The sequence below is a fragment of the Nicotiana tabacum genome, chromosome 23 (genome assembly GCF_000715075.1).
Source record: "Nicotiana tabacum cultivar K326 chromosome 23, ASM71507v2, whole genome shotgun sequence".
NCBI lineage: Eukaryota > Viridiplantae > Streptophyta > Magnoliopsida > Solanales > Solanaceae > Nicotiana > Nicotiana tabacum.
In genome coordinates, this window is record NC_134102.1 from 130,422,472 (window position 1) to 130,442,989 (window position 20,518).

Genomic DNA, 20,518 nt, shown 5'->3' on the forward strand with positions numbered 1-20,518 from the left:
TGCCTTCCTTATTATCTTGTTACTTCTTAATTGTTGAATCACTTTTAATTGAAGTTGTTATTTCGTGGAATATCATCTTGTTGAATTATTGGTGTTGAAGTTGTAATAGTCGTTACCACATTAAGGCGGAGTTGTTAATTTTTGAGATACCTTTCCATACTGAGCATTCCCATTCATTTTGTTGTTGTTGAAATTTTTGTACACATTATGGTTGAGCTATGACTATTTGTTGTGGAAGTATTGAATTGTTCGTCCCTTCCATGACTTCGTGCTTACTTGCTACTCGTCTTAACTGTTTTACTTGCACACCTTAATTGTCACGTGCTTTATTAACACAATTTGAGCAGTAAATGGGGAGACAGGGTTGTAATACTCGAAACGACCGGCCGGATCGTTACACATTTATTCTCAGATTCACCAATTAAAAATAACATTATTCTCAAATTCTCAGAATTGAGAATATCAAGGTATATTTGACTGCCTATATCTAAATAAAGGTGAAATTAGAATCTTATAACTGAGTAAAGTTGAAGAACAAAGAAAGGGAATCTTTTCCTTACCACTTCATTAACCAAGCTCTTTTTCTCAGCAGCTGTAATATATACCAATGTTTTCCTTATATGCCACTTAACTAAAGATTTCCCTTCAAACCTTCGATCAGAGATGCAACTGCAGAGCAAAATAGAGGAAAAGCAACACATTATTAACTCTAATTTTATTTCTTACAAAGTTTTACAAGTCGCAAAACATAATTAATAGTAAATAGTAATTTAGTTTTCCATTAATACATCAATATTTTATTAAACACATAAAAACTTTCATTACTTATATAGCTGTGATGCGATGAGGGAAAAATTGTTGATTTAATAATTAATAAACTTTTGTATTAATGAAAATTATTAGGAGTGATTATATAAAAGATTATATAAAATATAAAATTATGCATGAAGTAGTAATTTTATACTAGAAAATATTTCGGACACGTGTTTCTCCACTTCACATATAGTCCAGTTGCCTAACATAACCTTTCTATTTACTCTTTCAGCCTTTGTTGACCCAACCCTTAGAAGTGTTCAGTTTCAGCTGAAATCGTGAGTAGATTCCGGCGATATGACCGTCGGAGATTCGCCGGCGGATTGGCCTCCTCCCGGATGGACTGAGGATGTCAAAATAACTAGCGGAAGAAAAACCAAGGTTAAATAATTGAACTTTTTTTTATAGCTAATTTATAAACAATTAGGATATTGCAGCTGTATTCTGTGTTTTATTTTTTGATATTCGTTCAAATCCAAATGGATTTGCGGTAATTTTTCTCAATTTCCCCTTTATTTGTTCAGGTTCGATTTTTGTAAAGTGCATAATCAGTCAATTTTGTAGTTAACTCCAGATGGGTCTATGGTAATTTTTATGGGGCTATTCAAATAACTTTATTATTGTTAATTTATGGGCTCGATCAACTTGGTAAACCAGTTGCATGTGGAATCTTGAATTACCCATTTTATCGAAAATGGTTTTATTGAATCCCATTTGCTGAAGAATTATACTGTAGTAAAAACTATTTTTTTTTTTTTTTTTTGTGTGTGTGTGTGCGCGCAGAGGCGGAGCCAAGATTTGAACCTTATGGGTTCGGGATTGTGATCTTTTTAAGTTACTGTGTTCTAAATTAATAAGTTGTACATATTCAATAGATTTCTTAAGACAAATATATACATGGTTTGAACAAAAGCTACTGGGTTCGGCCGAATCCGCATCCCGCACTCTGCCTCCCCCCCTGTGTGTGTATATAAAGCTATTGAAACCCCTTTAAATGGGGAAAATTCTTGTAAAGCAGCAAAGGGGGATCAAATTACTTTAGGTCACATGTCCAAATTGGATTGAATGTGTGAAATTTCCTTGTATAAAATCCTGGCTCCACTACTGACAACATCGTTAAATGATGAGAGTCTAAATCAATTTCTTCCCATCTATCCAAGCCTTGGTGGATAGAGTTAGCTCGTACCTGTTGCTGGTGGGAGGTGATAGGTATCCTGTGTAATTAGTCGAGGTGCGCGCAAGCTGGCCTGGACACCACGGCTATCAACAACAACAACAACAACCCAGTATAATTCCACTAGTGGAGTCTGGGGAGGGTAGTGTGTACGCAGACCTTACCCCTACCCTGGGGTAGAGGCTGTTTCCAAATGACCCTCGACATCCTTCCCTCCAAGAACTCCCACCTTGCTCTTGGGGTGACTCGAACTCACAACCTCTTGGTTGGAAGTGGAGGGTGCTTACCATCAGAGCAACCCACCTTGTCTAACACCACGACTATCAAAGAAAAAATAATTCAATTTTCCCCTTTCTAGCTTTTTATGCATACCAACTACTAGTTGGTATTATGGCCAATAATGTTTTTTCTTTTAGAGACTTTTATGACAGAGTAGAGGTGTAGAGATAAGTGTGAGAGTAGAGAACCTATAGCTTAACAAAACCCCTAATTTGCCTTAAAGCACAAATATTTAGTATTGGAATGTAACAAACTCGAATAGAGTGGAATGGTTTAGAGAATTCATATATTCGACCCCAAGTGATATGGGATGGATGCATAGTTGATTGTGATTTAAGTGGCCATTATCCATATGTTATAACTCACCAATCTTTGAATTATTTGGAAATTATCGCACCATGGGTGTGGCTTAGTGGGTAATGAAGTGTGAGAAAAACCATGAGGTCTCAGGTTCAAATCTGTTGACTCAATTTATAAGAATGATGGATCTGGCATAAGGTTATTTCCTTTAGGAATTGAAACTTTCCTCAGTCTTTGAACTCTTCTCGATGTGCTTCATATTCTCTTTGGAGTATCTCATGTAATTGTGTTCCCTTCTTGTCTTGGCTAATCTGGATATGTGCAGTGATGTTGCAACATTAGAATCTGCACTTTAAAAGATTGTTACATATGGAATAGCCGAATAGCGAATCAACTGCCGTTAAATGATGTCATGTAAGAGATCTCGTAAGATTTCTGCTTATACGGCTTTCATCACATCTTGTTGTCATTTCTCTTTTCAGTACTACACAAATGTGGAAACTGGGAAAAAGTTCTATTCCAAGAAGGAAGTCACTCGGTATATGAACGCAAAAGATACTTGCCATGATGTAACTCAAGTACTGAACCAAGATAAGAGTAGCTCCCAGAACAATGTTAGTCAAATGAATCATCAAGATAAGAGCTTCTCTGAGAACAATGTTAGTCAAATGAATTATCAAGATAGGAGCTGCTCCGAGAACAATGTTAGTCAGGTGAGTTTTGAAGGTGAAGTAACAACGACATTCTACTTTTTTGTACGTGGTTTATCTTCTGAGATCTGTCACTTGTTATTGTCAGATTGTTGAGGAAACAAAGAAATCTCCTGAGTGGTTACCTGCAGGTTGGATAGTTGAGTTGAGGAATCGTAAGTCTGGCTCACATGCTGGTTTGGCTTACAAGGTATGGAAATGGAAATCTACCAACCTCATACTTGTGGCTATGATTTGTTATAATGTGTCTTCTATATTTCTTTTAGTGTGAACTTTCTGAAAGATTAGCAGTGTGTCAATTTCTGTGATGTATCAGCATATCTTTTTGCAAGATTTCTCACTTTAAGTAAACAGATAACATTGCTCATGCGAATTCCATGTATATGACACTCCGTGGCATACAAATGGTCATGCTGCTTTTGGTTCTGCTGGTAGTTTATCTGAGTCCCAAAATGCCAATAGTATTTGTTAGTTAGAGGTATTGATGAGAATGCAGATTCTAGGCAATATCTACTTCTGTTTAATACTAGTTATATAGGGTTTATAATATAGGGAAAAGTCCAAATTTACCCCTCTACTATATGAAATATCTTTATTTTACTCTCGGTCATACTTCGAGGTCATCTATACCCCTACTGAGACATTTTGCCCTTGATTTTAACGGCACTCCAGCGTGGACGGGGTCAGTGTTTGAAAAAGCGATCGCTTCGTTGCTTTAAGCGCGAAGCGATGGCTGGTCGCTTTTCCCAGCCTGAGGCGACTCGACCAGGTGAAGTGCGCGCTTCAGTTGAAGAACAGACGAAGCGACAGAAGCGCAGAAGCGCTCGCTTCTGTTAAGAGGGGCCTTTTTTAAAAAAAAAAAAGTTTGGGTCTGTTTTTTAATTATACAAAACAGACCCCTAAGACCAAAATTGACCATTTCTCTCTTCTCTCTTCTTCGATCAACATTGCTGCCAAAACCTAGGGTTTCAACTTCCTCCATCCAGTCCAGGTAATTTTTCTTCTTCTCCCTTCTTCTCATTTTTTCCTTTCTTCTTTCTTTCTTCTTCTTGTTCCCATCCAGCTTCTGCTCTTTTTTTCTTTCTTTTTCCTTCTTTCTTCCTTCTTCTTCTTCTCTTCTCTTTTTCACTTTTTATCGTCCAGCGTCTGCGCAGCTAGGACAGGCGCTGGTTTTCTTCCCCCCCCCCCCCCTTATTCTTCTTATTTATTAATTTTAATATGTATTTTAGTTTATAGAATTAATTATTATATATATGTTATATTTTTCAGTTTATTTGATTTTTTTAATGTATATTTCAGTATATAAAATTAATTATTATATATATGTTATATTTTCAGTTTATTTGATTAGTTTTATATGTATTTCATTTTAGAAAATTAATTATTATATATATATATATGTTATATTTTAGTTTATTTGATTTTTTTAATGTGTATTTCAGTTTATAAAATTAATTATTATATATATGTATTTTGATTATTTATATTGTGTCTTTGCAAGGTTTACATTATGTTTTTTAAGAATTGCGCTTCACTTTAATAAAGCGTGCGCTTCGCTTTTGAAGCGAGGCGAGCCCCTGTCGCTTTTTTGCGCTTCTCGCTCTCAAAAACACTGGACGGGGTGAATTCCACATGTCGAAAAAGGTCCAAATTTACCCCTCTACCTTTTACTGGGTTGAAGTTATCCCTCATTATACTTCAGATTGGAGCTCCATTAGGGTCAAGAGCAAATATGAGGATTTTCTAACAATGGAGGTATGAATGGCCTCAAATTATAATGGAGGGTAAAATGCCCTGTGAGCTTTATAGAAATTGCTATTTTACAACATTGTTTATAATGTGTTTTAGCAAAATCAAATTTGGTTCTATTATCAACACCTTGATTAGGTTAATCATCAGGCTAACTCTTGAAGCAGTGATCTGCTGCATCTAGGCGGGGTTTAATAATTAGTGGAATATTATAGACTATAGAGAAAACAGAAATTTTCAGTAAGAAGCCTCATGATTTAATTTAACTATACAAATTTTGAGTTCTTGTTTTCGTAGGAACTTCAACCAAGTATTCCTAGAAACTTCCTTAGGGCTTAGCTTGCTATAGTCTCTTTTTCTTTTTAACAGTTCCGTTGCTGCAATACTAAGCAGCAGCATGTGGTAGTCCGAGTTTGCGACTTCTCAGAAAGAACCATGGCCTTTAGAGCAGGAATGATGCTATTTTGCAGATAACATGCTCCAATCACACCCTCATCTTTAGTTTACATTCATATTGTTTTTGGCTGTTCTTCCAGGTTTACATTGATCCATCAACTGGAAACAAATTCTATTCAAGGCCGGAAGTATCTAAATATCTCAAAACTATGAAGCAGAACAACATCGCCGGAGAAGAACAGATAGTACACTCTCTCCCTTTTAACTTTCTCACCATGACAAAATCTGTTTCTAGTTTTTATACCTTTTTTCTAAATGATTCATGCACGTACATCTATTGAACTTGAAGATATCCTCTTTGCTCAAGATGCCACATATCATTCTTCTCAAGTCAAAATTATCTTTATGAACCTGATCTTTAAATTGTTTTAAGAAACTAGTTCAGTTTTGATTATTAGGAGAAGTCATACAATGCCACATAATAAAGCTAGTACAGCGAAAACAAATATAAAGAAAAAGTACTTTGGATGAGATTTGATCTCCTTCTTGGTATCTCTATCTGCATAACTCTAATAATGAGTACTCTGTTTCTATGCTATATAAGTAAAAAGAACGTTTCGTGTATTTATTCGGCAGTGGCCCCCTAAACGAAAAAAGTACTCTGGAGAGTTGCACCATACATTTGTAACTAGTTTGAAATGAAAAAATCTGTCTTTGGGCAGCCTGATACATCTTTTGGACATTCCTTTTAGGAAAGAGTAGGTAAAATTTTGATGGAGGGAGCAACTTGCAGAAAAGAAGTTGATAGTAGCTTTTGTAGCCTTGAGTTATTACAACATCTTCATGTGTAATTATGTTTTTGTTTCAGCATGGAACTGGTGAAGTATCCTCTTCAAATCAAAAAGCATCTGAGAATTCCAAAGATATCGGGGGCCAGAGTCGCATATCCAAAAGGCAGAAATCTGACGGCGATCGACCCTCGGTAAAGACTATTGGTTCTGTAATATACTCATGACACCGCTAAAGATTCGGTTGTTAGCTGTGTAATTTAGTATGTTACCGATTTCTCTCGTAACATATAGGTGGCAGTTGAAAGCAATTCATTGGGTGTAGCATTTAGGTAGTGCAACTTATTCTCGTCAAATTATGTTTTTGTCTCAGCATGACATCAAGGAGGGGTCATTTTCCAAGCAGAAACCATCTCAGGATTCTGAAGAAGTTGGGGAACCGAGTTGCATATCCAAAACACAGAAATCTGGCATTAACAGGCCCTCTACAAAGATTTCTCCTTCTGTAATATACCCAAGATACTTCTGAAAATATTTGAGATTTTAATTCAGTATGGAATTTACTGATTCTCGAGTACTATCTAGGTTGCTGTTGAAAGCAATTCAATGGGTGTAGCCTTGAGATATTGCAAGTATTCTCATGTAATTATGTTTTTGTTTCAGCATGGTGCTGGAGAGGACTTCTCTTTAAATGAGAAAGCATCTCTAGATTCCAAAGAAAACGGGGTCCAGAGTCCCTTATCCAAAAGGCAGAAACCTGGCAGTGACAGTCCCTCTTCAAAGACTGTTTGTTCTGTAATACCTCAGTCCTCAGATGCTTCTGATATCTATGATTTATAGCTGAGCTATTATTCACCATAGGTTACTGATTTTTGTTGTAAATATCTAGGTTGCAGTTGATTGCAATTCAGTGGATGAATTACCCCCAGGCTGGAAAAAAGAAGTCATAATTCGACAAACTGATCGTGGGATAAGAAAAGACCCGGTATTTCTCTTTCTTCCTCAGCCCCTCTCTCTCTCTCTATATATATACACATTGATATATGTGTGTGTATATATATACACATACACACATATATACATACATATATACTCACATACCCATACTCTATTCAAGGGGGACATTCTATTTTGCACCATTATGCAGTATTTTAGCATACATGAGAAAGGTGCTATGGGAGCAGGGTTTGGTGGCTCCTTGTGTGATAGATATGAAATGCTGCAACAGTAGATATATATTCAAAGTTGAGAATTTTATATTGACTTGGTCATTGCAGATTTACACGGATCCAGTGCATGGGTATAAATTTCGCTCCAAAAAGGAAGTTTTCCGCTATCTACAAACCGGAGACACTAGTAAGTGTGCTAGAAGACATTCTAAAAGGAATGTAGCTTCAACTATGAAGGATAATTCTGTAAGTCTACGCCTTTCTCGATTCCCCTCCCCCCTACCTGTCGCTAGTTACCTGTCGCCAGTCGCCACTGTTATCAGGCTACTTGTTTGATAACTCCTTTTTTAATGTTAGTGCTCCTCAGCTTACGCACAGAACCTTGTTGGTCATAGTTTTATGTTGCCTTCAGCGAGATGCACAAGTCTCAACCCTTTAGTAGGAAACATATTACATCCTGTAGAGTAGTGGTGTAGTTGGTGCTTCTGTAACACGTTCGTGTATTGGAGGTACTGAAGAAGCTATTCTAAAGCAGGCTCATTGAATTTGTGAAATTTAAGTCACATTAGAAGTAGTATCCAAGTTTAAAGAGAATAACTCCACATCTTACTATGCAAATTAAAAGATATGAAGACAATCTTACATGTAATTTAGCTTTCTACAAAAAAAAATCTTACACGTAATTTAGCTAATGACTGTTTGATCGGTAGGATTGCTCAATACCTTACAATTCTAGGAGGAATCTTGTCTATTATTGCATATCAAATATAGTCATTCAAGTGTAAAATCAAAGTTAAATGGCTTTTCACCATATTAACATTTCTCAGCATGGGTATATTCTCTCTTTCTGTGTAATTGATTGATCTTGAAATTCCTCCACCTTGCTCTTGATTAGCCTTATTTGGTGTCAGCGCTGTAATCAGCCATAATCTTTTATACACATGATTTGTGAAAAACTTGAAGTTTGCAAGCTCAATTTGCTTATTATCAAGACTAGTGGATGTTGATTTACCCTGAATGGGAGGATCACTGATGGTCGGAAACTTAATTTCATTTGATAGCACACGACAGATGATGCCAGTTTGAAGAAACCAGAGTGCTTTGTGACGGGAAGACAACTTTTTGCCACTGAGGAGGCGAAAGGTGATAATCTGTAGTTGGAAAATCCCCATTGTGATATGCTACCATTAAAAAAAAAAAATTTGCCCCATTGTCCCAGTCTGAGAGGACATACATTGTTTATTCAATATCTGGTCATCCATACTAGTCATTTCAACTCCCTTCATTTTACTTTTCTTCATTAATATGTTGACCTGCTTTCCCTAGATGTTGATTATTATTTCTCAATTGTGAAACTGGAATTTCTGATGTAGGGGGAAATAGTTTTTTTACTTGCTCTCAGCAAGTTGAGAGTTCCAAGAAACTTCCTGGCTGCAGTGTGTCTGATCCTAACATTATCATCACATCCATTTTAGCTGAGATAAATGAGAACCATTGCTTTGAAGATGTAAATGAAGATGCTGAAATAGGAACTGTAAGTGTTGGTGTTGAAAGGCTATCAGCGGTTTCCACTCAGTCAGATCTCCTCCCAGAGCAGCAGCTACCAGAAAGTGAGCAGGAAAAGCATAATTATAAAGCAGGGACGCAGCAGTCTGGAAAATCCAGAAATCTAAAGTCACTTAAACCTGGTCGTCGGGTCTCCAAAAGACTTGCAGGTCAAGAACCAGAAGCAGCGACCGATTTGGATCTAGGTGAACATGCTCTTCCAGCTGTAGTTGAGAAATCTGCCTCCCTGAATGTCTGTGGTCAAGAATCGCTCCAGCACTCCTATCCTACACCGGAAACTGGCAACTCTGACCAGGCTTCTTTGAGTGGAGAAGCTTCAGTGGATGAATTACCCCCCGGCTGGAAAAAAGAAATCAAAGTTACAAAAAAGGCTCGTGGGATAAGAAAAGACCCGGTACTCTCTTTCTTTCTCTCTCTCTTTCTCTCTCTTTTTACTTGCATGCACATTATCCTGTTCACTCAGGGTCTATTTTGTACCATTATGCCATAATGGGTTATGCATGAGAAAAGCTGTGCTGCATTAGCAGTAATGGGTTATGCATGAGAAAAGCTGTGCTACGTTAGCAGTAGGGGCTGCTTATGTGAGGGGTGCTGCATAAGTAGATTTATATTCGAAGTTTTTCAGTGCGGATTTTAAGTTGACTTGATTATTGCAGTTGTACACTGATCCAGTGCATGGATATGTATTCCGCTCCAAGAAGGATGTTTTGCGCTATCTACAGACTGGGGACATTAGTAAATGTGCTATAAAACCTGTCAAAAGGGATCTAGATGCAACAATGAAGGAGAGTTCTGTAAGTCATTTACATTTCTGCACCTCCCTCCGGTTCTCCTGTCACCTCTGTTATTGCTATTTGTTGGATAAGCTCCATTTCCACATTACTGCTAAAACTTGTTGGTCATATTAGTATGATGGTGCCTCCAGTGCTATGCGGCAGTTTCAACCCTCTACTAGTAAATCATATTAGATCCAGTAAAGAACTGTGGTGAAGTTGGTGCCTTCTGTATTTTGTTTCAGGAAGAACCTCTTCTGAAATAGGTATGCTTTGTTCTGAGACAGAGTGGCTGAACTAGGGAATACTAAAAGGAACACAGATTAAATCTGTGAAAGCAGTAACTTGAGTCAACTACAACTTGTCAAGAGTGGATAGCCTAGTTGTAAAGCCTGTCCACCTCCAAGCAGGTTGGGTTTGAGTCATGAAGGGGGGAAAGTGGGGAAGGGTAACTGTTGGATCCGGAGTAGGGGATTTGGGCGGTGGAGTTTATCCTTATCTCTCTCTCTCTCTGAAGATGCAGATGTTTCCCATGTTTAAAGAGAATAAATCCATATCATACTATGTAGCTTGTGATACTATACCAACTATGCTCAAGAGGGTTAGAAGGAATGACTCAGTACCTTCTGTTTCCAGTTTGAACCATGAGCATTATGAACAACCTTTTCTTCTAAGTTCTTTAAATAGGAAAACCATGATAAACTCTAGCTAATGCTATAGAAGGTTAAAAGAAATGACTCCATACCTGATGGTTCCCGGATCTGAACCACCATCCTGGGCATTACCATTGTCCTTTTTCTTGTAAGTTCTTTAAATGAGGGGGAAAATCTTTATATATAGTATTTTACATATCGAATTTAACTGTTCACGTTGAATGTCTTTTCATTGTATTAACATTTCACTGCATGTCTTAACTCTTTATATAATAGAATAACCTTGATCTTTTTCTAATGAAGTGGTTTCATTGATGGCATCAAGAAGATGCAAAGAGTACAAAAGAGAGTTTGTTGGCCTCTATTACATGAAGTTCTATGCTTAGGATAGGAGCTAACAAAGTCCAAAAGTTTGTCAGGGGTATTTACAGGAGATAGATTGCACCAACTAAATAAAGATAAAGACATCTAGTGCTTAAGGGAGTGAATTGGAGTGGATATTCCATCAAAATATCTGCGGTTCCTTCTGTCTAAAAACACCAAAAAATTCTTGCAGGGATCACTTTCCAGATTTTCCTGATGGATTTACCAACTTTTCAAGAGCTCCAATATTCATAAGCATACTTAATATTCTTTTGCGTGACCCTGAAGTTTCCGTACCTTGTTTTAACTTTTAACTAGCCCTTATTTTATTGTCATGGGCTGTAAGCACGAATCCCCTATGTATTTCACTGTTTGTGATGAGATTCAGTTTTGGCAAGCTCAATTATTTGATCTCAGGACTAATGGATGTTAATTTACTTTGAATGCGAGAATTTTCTGACGGTTGAAAATTTTCTTTTTGGTAGCCCGCAGCACATAACACCAGTTCGAAGAAATTAGGGGGCGCTATGACTGAAAGGCAACCTTTTGCTGCTGAGGAATCCAGAGGTGATACTTCTTAGTTAATATTCCCTTGCACCCCAACTTTTAGAGGAGATATATCATTAATTAAGTATCAGGGCATCACTAGCAGTCATTTCAATTCTTTCATTCTACTCTTTTCCCTTGGTATATGTCGTATAAACTAAATATCAGTAATAATTTCTCAATTCTGAAGCTGGGATTGCTGATGTAGGTGAAAAACGTGCTGTTACTTATTCACCGGGAGTACAAGCTGAGAGTTCCAAGAAACAGCGTGAAACCAGTGCCTCCAATGCAAACACCGGTATTACATCAGCGGCTGATATAAACACAAAGCATTCATGTGAAAATGTTATTGAAAATGCTGAAATGAGTCTGGACAAGGAGCCAGAAATAAGAGACTCAAATGCAGACACAAAAGTCATAACTGCTGAAAGTGTGGTTGCTGAAAGGCTATCAGCTGTTTCAACTCCTCTGTCAGATCTACTCCCAGGGAAGCAATTACCAGAAAATGAGCAGGAAAAACATATTAATAAAGAAACACCAAAGCAGTCGAGAAGATCCAGAAATAAGAAGTCAATTACACCTGGTCGTCGGATCTCAAAAAGACTTGTCGGCCACAGCCCAGAACCAGTGGCTAATTTGGATCTAGGTGAACGTGCTTTTCGAGCTGTGGTTAAGAAATCTGCCTCTTTGGGCATTCCCCTGAATGATTGTTGTCAGGAACTTGCCCAGAACGAAGATCCTACAGTTCCTACTGGCAATTCTGATCAGGCTTCTCTGAGCAGAGAAGCTTCAGTCGATGAATTACCACCAGGCTTAGAAAAGGAAACACTTGCCCCGAACAAAGATCCGACAGTAGGAACTGGCAATTCTGATCAGGCTTCTCTAAGCAGAGAAGCTTCAGTGGAGGAATTACTACCAGCCTGGGAAAATGAAATACTTTCCCCCAACAAAGATCCTACAGTAGGAACAGGCAATTCTGATCAGACTTCTCTGAGCAGAGGAGCTTCAGTGGTGGAATTACCACTAACCTGGGAAAAGGAAATACTTGCCCCGACCAAAGATCCTACAGTAGGAACAGGCAATTCTGAGCAGGCTTTTAGCAGAGAAGCTTCAGCAGATCAATTACCACCAGGCTGGGACAAGGAAATACTTGCCCCGAACAAAGATTCTACTGTAGGAACTGGCAATTCTGATCAGGCTTCTCTGAGCAGAGAAGCTTCAGTGGAGGAATTACGACCAGCCTGGGAAAAGGAAATACTTCCCCCCAACAAAGATCCTAGAGTAGGAACGGGCAATTCTGATCAGGCTTCTCTGAGCAGAGAGGCTTCAGTGGATCAATTGCCACTAGGATGGGACAAGGAAATACTTGCCCCGAACAAAGATCCTACTGTAGGAACTGATCAGGCTTCTCTGAGCAAAGAAGCTTCAGCGGATGAATTACCACCAGGCTGGGGAAAGGAAATACTTATCCAGAACAAAGAACTGAGCGGAGAAGCTTCAGCGGATGAATTACCACCAGGCTTTACCTGGAATAAAGGTCCGACATTAGGAACTGGCAAATCCGATCAGGCTTCTCTGACCAGAGAAGCTTCAGCAGATGACTTACCACCAGGCTTCACCTGGAATAAAGGTCCAAGAGTAGGAACTAACAATTCTGATCAGGCTTCTCTGAGCAGAGAAGCTTCAGCGGATGAATTACCACCAGGCTTTACCTGGAATAATGGTCCGACAGTAAGAACTGGAAATTCTGATCAGGCTTCTCTGATCAGAGAAGCTTCAGCGGATGAATTACCACCAGGATTTACCTGGAATAAAGGTCCGACAGGAAGAACTGGCAATTCTGATCAGGCTTCTCTGAGCAGAGAGGCTTCAGCGAATGAATTACCACCAGGCTTTACCCGGAATAAAGGTCCGACAGGAAGAACTGGCAATTCTGATCAGGCTTCTCTGAGCAGAGAGGCTTCAGCGGATGAATTACCACCAGGCTTTACCTGGAACAACTGTCCGACAGTTGAAACTGGCAATTCTGATCAGGCTTTTCTGAGCAGAGAAGCTTCAGCGGATGAATTACCCCCAGGCTGGGAAAAGGAAATACTTGCCCAGAAGAAAGATCCTACTGTAGGAACTGGCAATTCTTATCAGTCTTTTCTGAGAAGAGAAGCTTCAGTCGATGAATTACCACCAGGCTGGAAAAAAGAAATCAGAATTAGGCAAAACGCTCGTGGGATAAGAAAGGACCCGGTATTTCTCTTTCTTCCTCAGCATTTCTGTCTCCCTCTCCCCTCCCTTCCCCCGCGCGCTTCTCTCTCCCTCTCTTTCTCATGCACATCATCCTATTCAAGCAGAGGAAGGTTTACACCATTCTGCAGAAATGGGATATGCATGAGAAAGGGTGCTTCTGGAGAAGTGTTATGTCGCTGTTTATGTGGCAGGCATGGAATACTGCATTAGTATTTGTAGTTAGTATCTTACGGTAACTTGGTCATTGCAGTTTTACACGGATCCAGTTCATGGATATGTATTTCGCTCCAAAAAGGATGTTATGCGCTATCTGCAAACTGGAGACATCAGTAGGTGTGCAATGAGACCTGCCAAAAGGGATCCGGATTCAGAAATGAAGGGTAATTCTGTAAGTGCACCTTTCTGGATCCCCCACCTCGGGTTTCCTGTCAACTCTATTCTTGCTACTTGTTTGATAATGCCTGTTCTCCATGTTACTGCTATTCAGCTTGCATATAAATTTTGTTGATCGTATTTGTATGAACCCTTTACTAGGAAGATATATTCGATCCTGTAAGAACAGTGATGAAACTTTGTTTCGTGTATTGGAGGTGCTCTACACCCATTATTAAACAGACATGCTTCTTCTGAGACTGAGTGGCTGCTTTAGAGAACACTCACAGGGAAGATAAATTTGAAAGCAATGACCTTATCCAAGTTCAAAGAGAGTAAATCCACATCATACTATTTGAATTGGAATATGTGGAGACAATAGCTTATGTGAAACTATTGCTAAATATGATGTCATAGAAGGTTAAAAGGAATGACTCAGTGCCTTAAGAGTTACCAGATCTGGACCACCACCCTGAGTATTATCCCTATCCTCATAAGTTCTTTAAATGAGGGAAGTCTTTATAAATTATAGCTGAAAACGTTTTTCTCAGGGCAAAAAAAACTATGGCTGAAAACAGTGCTATAGAAAGTTAGAGGAAAGACTCAATACCTTGTGATTTCCAGATTTCAACCACCATTTCAAGCATTATATAAGCTTTTGTTTTCTTTGTGAGTTCTTAAACAAGGAGGATAATCTTTATGTCCAGCGTCTTGCATATACAAATAATCATGCATGTGGAAACTTTAAGTAGAATGCCCTTTCATTGGATTGACATTAAGCAGCATGTCTTTAATGGGCGACAGTAATCACAAATCCTTTATGCATAGTTCGTGACAAGATTGGAGTTCGGCAACTTCAATTTTTCAGTTCTCAATACAAGTGTATGTTGATTTTCCTTGAAAGGGAGAAATTTCTGACGGTTGAAGCTTCTTTCTTTTGATAGCCCTCAACACGTGGCGCCAGTTCAAAGAAATTAGGGTGCTCTTTGTCCAGAAGACAAGCTTTTTCTATTGAGGAATCAAAAGGTGATACTTTTTTGTTGGCAATTTTGCTGAATTCCTCCAATTTACTCGTCATTTATGTTTGTTCTGTTGAATTCTCTAATCGTTGAGAGTTATTTCTGAATTCTGAAACGGGAGTTGCTGATGTAGGTGGAGAGTGTTTTGATACTTATTCACTGGCACTACAAGCTGAGAGTTCCAATGAACATCCTGAAAGCAGTGTGTTCAACAGCACCATTATTTCATCTACTGTAGCTGATATAACAGAAAAGCATTCATGCGGAAATGTAAATGTAGATGCTGAAATAAGACTAGACATGGAACGAGAATTAAGAGACTCAATTGGAGACACAAAAGCTATAGCTGCTGAAAGTGTTGATGTTAAAAGGTCATTAGCTGTTTCCCCTCAGACGGTGTTCTTCCCAGAGCTGCAATTACCAGAAAATAAGAAGAAAAAACATAGTAATAAAAAATTGCCAGCGCAGTTGAGAAAAATTAGAAATGAGGAGTTATTTACACCGGTTCGCCGGGTTTCAAAGAGACTCTCAGGCCACTACTCAGAAGTGGTGCCTGATTTAAATGTAGGTGAATGTGGTCCTGGATCTGTCTCTTCAGGCCATCCCCTGACTGTTTCTGGTCGGGAATTGTCCCAGCAAGCTGATCTGGCCATTTCGGATCACGCCTTTCTAAGAAAAATAGCTTTATCACAAGATGATCAGTTGGAAATTGTGAAGTGTCCTTCAGAGGGCCAAGCTTTTAAAGAGCAGAAAGCTGCGAAGGAATTAACAAGTGAGAAACAAGATGATAGAAGAATATTGCGAGATCCTCAGCCAGCTGAAATATCATATGAAATCGGAAAGGTTCACTTGGAGCACCAGGTGGTTAAAGAAAGGCCTACAGCACAAGACAGTCAGAAGAGATTATTGAACAATTCTTGGCCAGCTCAATTAGCATCGGGAAGTAGGGTACTCCCTGTGGAGAACCAGTATGTTTCGGAAAGGTGTTCTGTAGAGCAGGTAAGTGAGAAACGCGATTATGAGAACATGCAATGGCGAGATTCACAACTAGGTGAATCGTCACAGAGAAGTAGAGAGCTTAATGTGGAAAACCAGCCTGTTAGAGAAAAGCAAACAGGAGAGCTAGTAACTGAGAATCAAGATGAGCAGAGCAGAAGGTTGCAAGCACAACTAGCTTCTTACCCATTTGGGGATTATTGGTCAGACCCATGCTTGGAATTTGCATTCAAGACCCTTACTGGTGCAATACCAGTAGAAGATACCCTCGCCTTTCAAGGATCTTCCCAGCAAGAATTCAATACTTCTTACACTCAGGCTGATGACGGGTGCTTTGAACTGCCATTATTCAACACTTCCAGCTTTTACATGAATGATGTTCCTAGCCATTGCGCTCCATCAGAGGAGCACGTCCCGCAGGAGCAACCGCCAATAACTCAAACCTTTTTGCCCACTGGAAGTAATAGCATGCCAGGTTGCAGTAGTGTTGTTTCTCAAAGTCCAGGTTTGGACACCCAGGCTAAGGACTATCAATCTAAAGTTAAATCGCAGTGTCCAGGTATGGACACCCAGGCCAATAAATCAAACCTTTTTGCCCACTGGAAATAATTGCACATCGGGCTGCAGTAGTGTTGTTTCTCAAAGTCCAGGTTTGGACACACAGGCCAAGGACTATCAATCTAACGTCAAATCTCAAAAGTTGAATCAGAGCGCTTTAAGAGACAGGTGTTACGTGTATCGATGGATCAAGTAATAACACGGAACTGCTCTTTTGTGAATGCATTTTTGTGCAGCTATTACCCTCTAGCTGTTTTATTTTTTTGATGCAGTTTCTATAGTTGGGGAGACTGTCTATAATTGGGTGAAGATTGACAACAGGTGATATGCTTCATCATATGTTTGTGGGATGAGATGGATATATTAGATTTGTTCGATCCAGGTGGTCTGAAATGTAGATGCAACTTTTTGAATATTTAGATCTCACGATCAGTAGTACTTTAGACAATCTTTTTCCCACTTAAAAAGGCATAATAGACAAATGTTTGCTAAATGTTTTCTGTATAAGGTACGATCTCTAAGCTTTGGTAGCACATAATTTTGTCGCTGTTTTCTCTCTCTCTGTGGATTGATTAGGGATTATAGCTTGTGGTGACATGAATCGGGAGTGGATCTCGTGGTGTCTTGATTCATCCAAGTATTCCTCTTCACACAGGAAATTATCTATGAAACTTGAAACAAGGTTATAAAATGAGTGTCAGGCTCTAGGCGTATGTCAGTTATCCTTCGGAATTTCTTTGTTATTACAAAAAAAGAGGTGATTTCTTCACCAGAATTTCAGATCTTATACCGCATGATCTTGGAACTTGGCAATTTGGAAGCAATTGTAAAATCATATTACATGATAATCCTTATATAACAACTCATGAAATAATAAATCGAAAATCATGGCAAAGAGCACCAAGCAAATTCTTCCCTCTTCTCTCCACAAAATCACAAAAAAAAAAAAAAAAAAAGGAAAAGAAAACCCCAACATGTTCATTTAAGTATATATTGGAACACAACGTTTGGAATCAAATTGGTAATATGAGGAACAACATCAATTTGATCGACGGACTGATGCTTCACATCAATAAGAAGACTCTTTCCATCCGCCATAACTTTCTTCTTGTTCATAATCCCGCTCCTCCTGCAACATAGAAAAAGATATAATGCACTTAGCATACCAATTATACTTAAATGTCATGCTAATTTTTAGAGTTCTTTATCTGTGGTCATTTCATAATATTCGACTGATCAAGACGGGTATAAATGAACTGACATGGACGTGAAGATCTATATGATTAATCTCTAACTTGTTTGAGATTAAGGCGTAATAGTAGTTGCTGTTATTCGGTGCTAGCAAATGTCACAGATCCTCTCTCTCACACACGCACAAATGGATACACGCACACATATACACATTCTTTTTCCTTTAGCAGTACCAAACTAGCTCAGAAATTTAAGTAGGACAGAAGATATACAACAGACCTTTCTATAATATTTCTATATAACAGTCATCCACTATAAAAGTTAAATTTTTCTCGGCATCGATTTTTATATTATGTTATAATATATGTCCTTTATAAAAGCACTTCACAATAGCAACCAAAAAATATCGAAACAAACAAAGCTGTTATAGATTTGATTGTATCCAATATGAAGCATATGAATTAATAAAAGTGGGAAGAAAGTAACTTGCCTGAGGAGTAAAAGTGAGACCAACTTTAATTTCTCCACAATATTCTTCATTTTTAACTACATTATATGCAGTTGTTGGGATGCTCCCTTCTGAAAAAACTGGCTCAATAGCTATCCTGCATATATCACACACATGGATAGTTCAAAAACAAATATCAACCATTCAACTTCTGTAACAAAAGTAAAAATCTCTGAATTGTTTAGGTCACGCTTGTGTGAAATGATCCTTCGAAAGTAACAACATATGCAGATCTCCAACATATTAGCAGTGGGTGCACGTACAACCATACTCTAAGTTGCTCGGACATAGCATTTTAGGTGCCGCACCCGTGTCTACACGACACTAGTATGGGTGTGGATATGGGATCCATACTGGATCCGATCAAACAATTTTAGGTACTTTGAGCGCGACGGATGGAAAAATTCGAAACGAAATACAATTTGATTCCCGAAATCAGAACCAAAACTAGGATAAATTTGAAGAAAATGACATACCTTATCTAGAAAATCAATCATTTACTTATCTACAACTTGAGAATAAAAAAAATCCATACTTTACAAGCTATATATACGTAAGTATTCCACAAAATTTCTCATAGTTTAGAGATATTTTTATATTTTTATTTTTTTGAATTGTTTTTAGCCGGATCCCCGCACCTATATCCGTACTAGAATCTGTATCCCCGAATTTTAGAATTTACAGCTTGAAGGATCCAACCTCTAGATCAACACCCGTATCCGAGCAACTTAGACCATACTATCAAACTCAGACTATGTTTATACATACAAAAAATATGTATAAATCTTAGATTCGCCTCTAATAATACTTACTTGGCTTCTCCCACAAAATCGTCTTCACCTACAGAATCACTGTCCATTATCTTCAAGAACAGTTCTTCAACACCCTCAGAAATAGAGAAAACAAATGTTTCATTCCATTCAGGTTCACATCCCTTCCCTATGGAAAATCCAACATCAAGATCATCATAAATTATATTAATCAAACTTCATTTTTTTCTTAATAAATGTGAAATTAATAATATTAAGACACTTAACCAAAGATTATGACATTGTACCTGATGCAACGCTGCTTTTTTTCTCCTGAGATCGACAAGTTAGAACCACATATGGATCCATATTATCTGTATCACCATATAATACATTTAAACAAGTAAAATATAGCAAATTGATAAATTAAGAAAAAGGCAATAGGCGAATATGATCTGAATAAATATTCTCTTTTTAAGAAACGATCGTCCATTTTTAATACTTAGTTTACCACTTTATCAGCATAGATACCCATATTGGGGCCGACTAAATCCAGATTCGCGCCGGGAAGTCCAAAAGGAGACTAATCACTCTTACCAAATTGAAGTCAAATGGCCAAGAAGAATGTTCAATCGATTGTTCCTTTGAGTCCATTTTATTTGACACTATTTGACTAGGCATGAGCTAGATTTAAATTTACTAGTTTACTGTAGAATAAAGATATTAAAATACTAATGCAAAAATTAGTTTGATCAAGAAATCATCAAATCAAATATTATAATGAAATTGTTAAAATGATTTTACTTTTTAACTTGACTAGTTCACTAAACATCAGCAAGACTAAGATCCAAAATACAAATTCGACGTCTTTTGTACATCCATTGAAATAAATCTCCTGGATCATATGATCAGTTATGGTATGGTGAATTTAAACTTTTTAAAGACTCGATTTTTCTACTATTTTTTTTATATTAATTTTTCCACCAAATTCTAAGGAGAAGAATAGAAACCCACATCCAATTCAACTGATCAGAACAAAAACCGCAAAAACAAAAAGGAAATTGACGAATCAAATAATATTGCAGATCACTTACTGAGAAAATCAGTATTATCGAGGCCTTTAGCCCCAACGAGAAGTACTTCAAGTTTTCCTCGCGCCATTTTCAATGAAAAATATCACAGATCCCGAGGAAAAAAAAATGCAGATTCTAAATACAGAAAAGTTTAGGACAAAAGGCTGATTCTTTTTTTGGTACTGTACGATGAGATTCTGCTTTGAGAGGAAAAGCCGGTGTTTTATACGCGCGAAAAGGATACCGGTTTAGGTGGGGTAAGACCGGGTTGATTATAACTTGAACCGGCCGGGTGAGCTCCATGATTGGTGGTGACCGGTCGGATGTAATAGCGATCTGGTGTGATAAGTATATTCATGTGAGTTGTGGATCTAGATATGGAAAATCACATGGTGTCTCTTTATTTTAATTTCTTTTATTATTTAGGTTTTATATATTGACGATTTAATAGATTTGCAAAATCAGGTTATTAAAAGGTAATTACAAATAAATATTAATTAGTAATCTGATAACAATTATATATAATTTATTA

At 37.9% G+C, this 20,518-nt stretch overlaps 2 protein-coding genes across 3 annotated transcripts; one reads left to right on the forward strand and one right to left on the reverse strand.

Annotated features, from left to right (window-relative positions):
• Nucleotides 1-983: 983 nt before the first annotated feature.
• On the forward strand, nucleotides 984-16,958 carry LOC107809609 (uncharacterized). Of its 2 annotated transcripts, XM_075246091.1 has the most exons (17): nucleotides 984-1,194; nucleotides 3,049-3,279; nucleotides 3,365-3,466; nucleotides 5,562-5,666; nucleotides 6,290-6,403; nucleotides 6,583-6,714; nucleotides 6,873-7,004; nucleotides 7,099-7,194; nucleotides 7,487-7,624; nucleotides 8,440-8,521; nucleotides 8,752-9,338; nucleotides 9,601-9,738; nucleotides 11,219-11,300; nucleotides 11,488-13,520; nucleotides 13,771-13,908; nucleotides 14,837-14,918; nucleotides 15,045-16,958. In XM_075246091.1, the coding sequence occupies exons 1-17, from the start codon at nucleotides 1,111-1,113 to the stop codon at nucleotides 16,514-16,516; spliced, it is 5,748 nt and encodes a 1,915-aa protein (XP_075102192.1). In that variant the 5' UTR covers nucleotides 984-1,110; the 3' UTR covers nucleotides 16,517-16,958. The 2 variants fall into 2 exon arrangements, with proteins under 2 accessions (XP_075102192.1, XP_075102193.1); XM_075246092.1 differs by lacking the exon at nucleotides 6,583-6,714 and having other exon boundaries at nucleotides 1,032-1,194.
• Nucleotides 16,959-17,338: 380 nt separating this feature from the next.
• LOC107809618 (elicitor-responsive protein 3-like) lies at nucleotides 17,339-20,192 on the reverse strand. Its single transcript, XM_016634280.2, has 5 exons — nucleotides 20,008-20,192; nucleotides 19,222-19,287; nucleotides 18,977-19,103; nucleotides 18,147-18,261; nucleotides 17,339-17,594 (listed from the first exon to the last, which is right to left on the reverse strand). Exons 1-5 carry the CDS (start codon nucleotides 20,072-20,074, stop codon nucleotides 17,535-17,537), a joined length of 435 nt encoding a protein of 144 aa, XP_016489766.1. The 5' UTR covers nucleotides 20,075-20,192; the 3' UTR covers nucleotides 17,339-17,534.
• Nucleotides 20,193-20,518: the final 326 nt, after the last annotated feature.

Coding starts and splice junctions, on each gene's coding strand:
- LOC107809609 (XM_075246091.1), top strand. CDS start 1,111: ATGACCGTCGGAGATTCGCCGGCGGATTGGCCTCCTCCCGGATGGACT. Junction 7,195..7,486: donor GTGGGATAAGAAAAGACCCG/GTATTTCTCTTT, acceptor TGGTCATTGCAG/ATTTACACGGATCCAGTGCA. Junction 7,625..8,439: donor CAACTATGAAGGATAATTCT/GTAAGTCTACGC, acceptor TTCATTTGATAG/CACACGACAGATGATGCCAG.
- LOC107809618 (XM_016634280.2), bottom strand. CDS start 20,074: ATGGCGCGAGGAAAACTTGAAGTACTTCTCGTTGGGGCTAAAGGCCTC. Junction 19,104..19,221: donor AAAAAGCAGCGTTGCATCAG/GTACAATGTCAT, acceptor GATTTTCCATAG/GGAAGGGATGTGAACCTGAA. Junction 17,595..18,146: donor GTCTCACTTTTACTCCTCAG/GCAAGTTACTTT, acceptor TCTATGTTGCAG/GAGGAGCGGGATTATGAACA.